The following is a 6,619-nucleotide window of genomic DNA, read 5'->3' on the forward strand; positions in this document are numbered from 1 at the left end:
GTGTCTCTGTGTTGGTGTGGGAGTCCCTCGCAGACCCGCGGTCTCATGTGAGTGTCTCTTATGCCTTTACTGTACTTTGATCCTGTAAAGTGACAGTTGATCCCCAAAAACTGAAACCAATCCAAACGAGCCCTGATTAAAACCTGAGATCCAGACTGGAAACAGGATTTAGACGTCAGGATGTGGTGGGATTAACTCTGGGCTTTTGTAACGCTGCTGGTGTTTACCTCTTTAGTGACGTTGCCATGGTAACGCACACTAAAGGCCAAACCTGCTCCAGAGTTTGATGTGTTGTGGATGTAAACGGCCCGTTGGGTTCTGGTGACGTGCCTCAATAGTCGTAGCTGAGCAGAGCAGCAAATACGACTTCATTTCAGGAAACGCATCGCTGCTGATGCAACACGTACGTCTTCTTTTAGCGAGTGAGAACCGCTGAGGTTATTTTTAAATACAAGTGGGTCTTTGTCTTCAACCACATCATCGCATAACTATTGAATCGTGTCGTCACAACAAGTGGGTTCAACATTTTAACACTACGAAGTCACTTTAGGGAAACTTCAACATTATGACATTTAAACTCAACGTACAGAAAAATGAATGGAATCAATGACATTTCAGTTTTGTAATTCACCAGAATATTGTGATTTTCTCACATCTATGTTTTTGTTTTTTTGCTCTTGTATATTGGCCAATGATGTCACCATGTCCGTTTTCCGTGCCGTCACTCTCAGTGAAGACAGCGAGGAAACAGGAAGCAGAGATTAGATGAACGGAGGAGCCCGAGGCGGATTTCTGCTCCGGTCAGATCAATGCAGGACCTGGAGATGCCGGACTACGTCAATGATGGAGCGCGACGTGGAGACACACTCCCTGCAGACCAAGAAAAACCAGGTCATAACATTTCTCATAATAGTAGTTCTATTTCAGTTAGAATAAATACACTGCCGGGGTTTTCAATCCTTTACCCCAACTAGTGACGTGTCCCCACATGTTCAATGAGGAGTTTAGAAAGAAGGTTGATAGACTCCTTATGTTAAAACTGTTATAGATCTTAGTTTATGTTCAAACACTGAACTTGTTTGTCACTCGTGGAAAAGAAAAGAGTTCAGGAAAACCTTGTCGTTGAGTGTGAGGGACCCGGCTTTGACTCCCTCTGCTCGTCACGATGACTCACTAACTTTAAATGCTTCTATTGAACATTTTAGTCACCAACGTTTTCCCAACATGAACAGTGACAGACCACGACAGTGTGTCATCATGTCCTTCACCCAACATTGGCTCCAATTAGCTCCACGTCCCTCTGACCGCAAATTACAAAATAAATAAATAAATAACTAAAGATATATAAAATTCATGCGTGACATAAGATGTTTCCATGATATCTGGTTTGAAAAAAGTTTTTAAATGATTTAAGTAGCATTCACTGCTGCAATCAGAGATGTTTCTTAATCTTTTCACGTTTTATTCAAATGAATGTTCACATTATTATTTAGACATAAACACACTGTAAAAAATAAGTCCATTTATCACAATACAAACCTTTAAAACGTCGTCATGACCTTGTTACGACCATAAAATGTGGGACATGGTGCATCAGCTGCACCATTGCTTCGACTTTCAAAGTAAAAGCCCATCAGCGTCAAAAGGAGCGTGTTGCCTTTGGATCTGCTGGTGACATTGACGTCTTATTACATCAAAATCCAGGAAATGTAGAATTTAACCAGACGAGTGCAGCTGCAGTGTGAGTTTACAGTCAAGTTGTGAGTTTCACTCTCAGTGTTATGCTTTATTTTAAAATGCCAGTTAAAATGGTCCGATTTTGCAAAGGCTTTATCAATCGTATTATTAAGAGAAGAAAAAAAAAGCACATGTTTATCCAACGGAAGCATTTAGTAGCATGTCAGCATCCTAAACATTGCATTAACGGCTGCAGAGGTCAGAGGTCACCGTGTTGTGGTTCCTTTACTTCTCTATGTTGCAGAGAGGAGACTTTTCTCGCTTCTCTTCCTCCTCGTGGGTTTGCTGTGTGTCGTACAAGTCCTCCTCAACGTTTCCTTACGCGTTGCTTGTGAGTCTGGCCTGAACACACACGTGTGAGTTCAAATGAAGAAAAGCCACAATTACAGCTTGATTCCTTCACTGTCAGATAATTCCTCAAAGACCTCCGCTTGTAACTCAACTCAAGTTGGAGGCAGAGCGACGGCGGCGCCGAGCCAGATGGTGAACTGTCCGGAGACGAGCAACCAGCGGTGCAACCAACTGCAAGAACGATTCAATGCCCTGACCGCCGACAAAAACCTGCTGGAAAACAGAAACAACGTCCTCGTCAACAAGATCAAGACGTTGGAGGAGGACATTCAAAGACTGCAAATCAATATAAGCGGTGAGACGTCCTTCTGTTTGTCTTTGTTTCTACATGTCGTCTGACAGACTGTCAGTCACACTGCATCGAGTCTTGAGGTTATTGTTCGTGAGTATTCATGGTTCTGTCCTGAATCATAGTATAATTTAATGCCTGACAAAAATCAATAATCGTTAAGATGAGGTTATTAAACAAAGGTAAAGGTCCTGAGGAATTAAGTCCAGTTTCAAAGTACCGTAGTTCTGGAAGCTTCTTTGGTGAAGAGTCGCTCGCAAACAAACACATTCTTTGTGGAAAAGAATAAAAAGTCCAGCCACATTCTCCGCTGTGCTTCTTCCTTCAGCAAGTCAAACAGTGAGGAACCATACTTGTACCTGAAAACACATTTTCTCCAGTGGACATGAAGGTGAAAACACATTTTCTCCAGTGGACATGAAGGTGAAAACACATTTTCTCCAGTGGACATGAAGGTGAAAACACATTTTCTCCAGTGGACATGAAGGTGAAAACACATTTTCTCCAGTGGACATGAAGGTGAAAACACATTTTCTCCAGTGGACATGAAGGTGAAAACACATTTTCTCCAGTGGACATGAAGGTGAAAACACATTTTCTCCAGTGGACATGAAGGTGAAAACACATTTTCTCCAGTGGACATGAAGGTGAAAACACATTTTCTCCAGTGGACATGAAGGTGAAAACACATTTTCTCCAGTGGACATGAAGGTGAAAACAGTTGTGGACACAACAAAACCAGCAGTTCAATGTGAAGCAGCAGAGAAGAGGCTGCAGCTCCTGGGCACATTGGTGGGCGTGTCTTGTTTTGGTTTCTCTGCATGTCAATCTTCCTGGAGGCGGGGCTTCTCCAGCTCTGTGACGTCAGCAAGGTGGTGCCATGCAGTGGTGGCGCCAGAGATTTTCTGGAATCAATGAATGACTTCAGCAACTTTATCCAGAAGACGACTGGCTCTATTCTGTGTATTGACGGACCTCCTCAGGGCCAGCAGAGTTTCTAGTGCTGGTCTCGGTGTCGTCACTGAAATGAGCTGGACTGCTTGGCTCATGGGCAGGTGGCGATGACTCTGTTATGATCTGCTGCTCTGGAGTGATGGAGGCTGATTGAACAGCAAGATGGGATGATACCATAGCAGACCTGCTTCAGGGCCTTTTGAGTAGAAGAAGAAAAAGACAGCAGCAGAAATGATGATGTAACTCAGACCAACAAAGGTTTTGTGCAGCATTTTACAGCAGGATGATTTAATCTAGTGATGGTGATGCTAGTGTTTTTACTTTCTCTGGATTAGATTGGTGCTGCTGTTGACATCTGGTGCAGTTTTTCCATTGTAAAGTGGTGTTTCCTATACAATCGTGCACACAGATGGTGAAGCTGCAGTGTCTTGATGTGTTGTGGTTGTTGATCAGCTGTCATATTGGTGTGGATTAAGTACTGATGCATGGTAGTGGCCTTACGTTGGATTCACATTGTGTTTTTACTGTAGGACATAATGCGTGGTGGGGGGGAGGGGGGGGGGCATTTTGTTACTGCTGGCCTTGACTGAAACACCACTGCACTCTGCTGATTAATAAGCGAGAACCAGGAGTCAAAGTTCAAATCTCAAACACCAAATAGGCAATAATCATCAAAAAATTTATTAAATAAACCACTGAAAGAAATTCTCACATTTCTTGGGGGTGCTTCGGCGATCCTAGGGGGCGCTGCAGCCCCTCCCCCGGCGCCGCCTGTGTGTCCATGAAGGAGGAGAGAACATTACCCAGAATTCCACCCCAGATTCACCATCGTTGATTCTCCTTCCCACCCTTTCCTAATAAAGAGCGACACATTCACAGAACGACAGAACATCCAGCACATTGTCTGGTTCCTTCCACATCAAGTTCTTTTCTATTTGTTTGTTTCCCCTGCAGAGCTGAGCAGGTGTGCGTCCTCTCGGCGGTGTCCTGCAGGTTGGCTGGAGATCAACTCAAGATGCTACTTCCTCTCCACTGTGGGGAAACCGTGGGAAGAAGGCAGGAGAGACTGCCAGAGCAGAAATGGCGACCTGGTGGTGATCGACAGCGAACAGGAGCAGGTGCTCTGCAGTCATTTACTGGTTCAACAGGAAAGTGTCTGAGCTCCACCTTATGTTCACTGTCTGAATCTAAACAGAGGGCCATATACCGTCTGAACGGAGACGTGGATCTTTTGTTCTGGATCGGCTTACGTGGCTCTAATGGGAACTTCATCTGGGTGGATGGATCTGAACTGACCGACCGGTGAGACACAATGATCCTGCTTCTTCATTCACACTCAGACACCTTCACTGTCCCACCAGGGCCAAGTCCTTCAATACATCCAACCAGATGAGATAAGCACAAAGTAAAATGGTAGTAACAGTCATTAAAAGTAATAAATAGGACGAGGATATTGCCAATCAAAGAAATGTAGAGTTTAAAACGGTGTGGTCTGTGTTGAAGAGCTTCATGGCAGACGGCCTGGAAGACTTTGACATCCTGTCACTTTCTCTTTGGGCCACAAAGTACCGTCTGCCTGAAGGCACGACAGACAACCTGCTCTCACTTTGCCTTTCTACCTCCTTGTTCCTCACAAGTCCCTCTGAGCAGCTCCAATACTTCCCCGGCACTATTTAAGCTGTGTGTCTCAGACAGCCCGTCGTACCTGCAGGTCAAGAAGGTCAAAAGGCTTTCAATAAAAGAACGTTTTTAATTTGAGTCACAGGCATTAAAATGTCAGTATTGAAAAAGGACAATCCTGTTTTAGCAATTAGAAAAAGTCACTGTTGTTATACATGGTGAAACTAGATACGAAGCAAGGCAAGGCAAGGCAATTTATTTATAGAGCTCCATTCAGTCTAATCAAGGTTGTTCAAAGAGGTTGATAGATGATAGATACTGTAGATAGATAGATAGATAGATACTGTAGACAGGCAGATAGATAGATAGATAGATAGATAGATAGATAGATAGATAGATAGATAGATAGCGTAATACACTTGATAATACTAAGGAGGAATCATAAATGCGGGTCCAGGTGTGACACGACCTTTGGATGGTGGGACAGTGAATGACTGAGTGACTGATCATGTCCAGTGATTTGATGACATCATCAATGTATCCTGGACTTTAGATGGTGGCAGGCTGGGCAGCCCGACCACGGTGGAGAGAACAAGGTGGAGGACTGTGTGGTGATGTACCACCGCAACCCCCCGCTGTCCTCCTGGAACGACGCCCCCTGTGGAGGCAGGCGGCGCTGGATGTGCGAGAGAGAACCTTGTGGGCTTAACGTGGCGTGCTGACGTGAGAAAAGTACAATACCTGGCTTCTGCTGGACCAAGCAGCTTCATCTACTGTGCTGGAGAAAAGCTCCTGAGGCTCCCAGCAGTTCTCCTCCTGTTCAGCTCAACGTTGTACCGTTACGCTTAAAGGCTTGTTTTACATCTCACTTTGGTTCTAATTCATTCATCTCATTCATTCATAAAATGCTAGATTTTTGTGATATTCCATCTTGCTAATCATAATAAAAACAATTTGCACTGGGCTACATATGTTATGTACATGTGCGTATTTTAGGTATTAACATGCTATTTAAGTAAAAGTTGAACAAAGATGCTTGAATTTTATATATATATATATATATATATATATATATATATATATATACACACACACACACACATATATATACTGTATTTGCAAGATGTATATGCAAGTCCAACGCATTCGCATACATGAGACACGGCACGGAGATTGATTGACAAGGGTCGGCACTCACTCAGCCAATCAGGACACAGAATACAATGTGCAGGTTCTGCCTTAGCCAATCAGAACACAGAATACAATGTGCAGGTTCTGCCTTAGCCAATCAGGACGCAGAACACTGTGGGCGTTCATACGCCTTAAAAAACAAGGTTGTGAAAGGTGAACCGTTATAGTGAGGGACCACTGTACTGTAGGTAAGGCTCTCAATCACATAATATTGTTTGTCTTCGCTGCACAACTGGACAACAGTGGAGGAAATAAACACCAAAACAGAAGAAGCTGCTGGGACGGGACAGTTCCATGATAATGCACTGGTTTAACGGTAATAATAATAATAATAATAATAAGAAGAAGAAGAAGAAGAGGAAGAAGAAGCTTTATTTATATAGCACCTTTCACAGATAAAAATCACAAGGTGCTTCACAGAAGCATAAAAATAATAAAATAGCACAGACATAATAAAATAGTGCGGACACAGTAAAA

At 43.4% G+C, this 6,619-nt stretch overlaps 1 protein-coding gene across 1 annotated transcript; it reads left to right on the top strand.

The window, feature by feature from the left end:
- Positions 1 to 824: 824 nt before the first annotated feature.
- LOC308149156 (uncharacterized protein) lies at positions 825 to 5,903 on the top strand (the record flags this gene model as incomplete). Its single annotated transcript, XM_080520826.1, has 6 exons — positions 825 to 891; positions 1,982 to 2,068; positions 2,147 to 2,383; positions 4,286 to 4,449; positions 4,527 to 4,633; positions 5,505 to 5,903. 6 exons carry the CDS (start codon positions 825 to 827, stop codon positions 5,671 to 5,673), a joined length of 831 nt encoding a protein of 276 aa, XP_080376952.1. The 3' UTR covers positions 5,674 to 5,903.
- Positions 5,904 to 6,619: the final 716 nt, after the last annotated feature.

The sequence above is a fragment of the Blennius ocellaris genome (assembly GCF_963422515.1).
Source record: "Blennius ocellaris genome assembly, chromosome: 3".
In the NCBI taxonomy this organism is placed as follows: Eukaryota; Metazoa; Chordata; class Actinopteri; order Blenniiformes; family Blenniidae; genus Blennius; species Blennius ocellaris.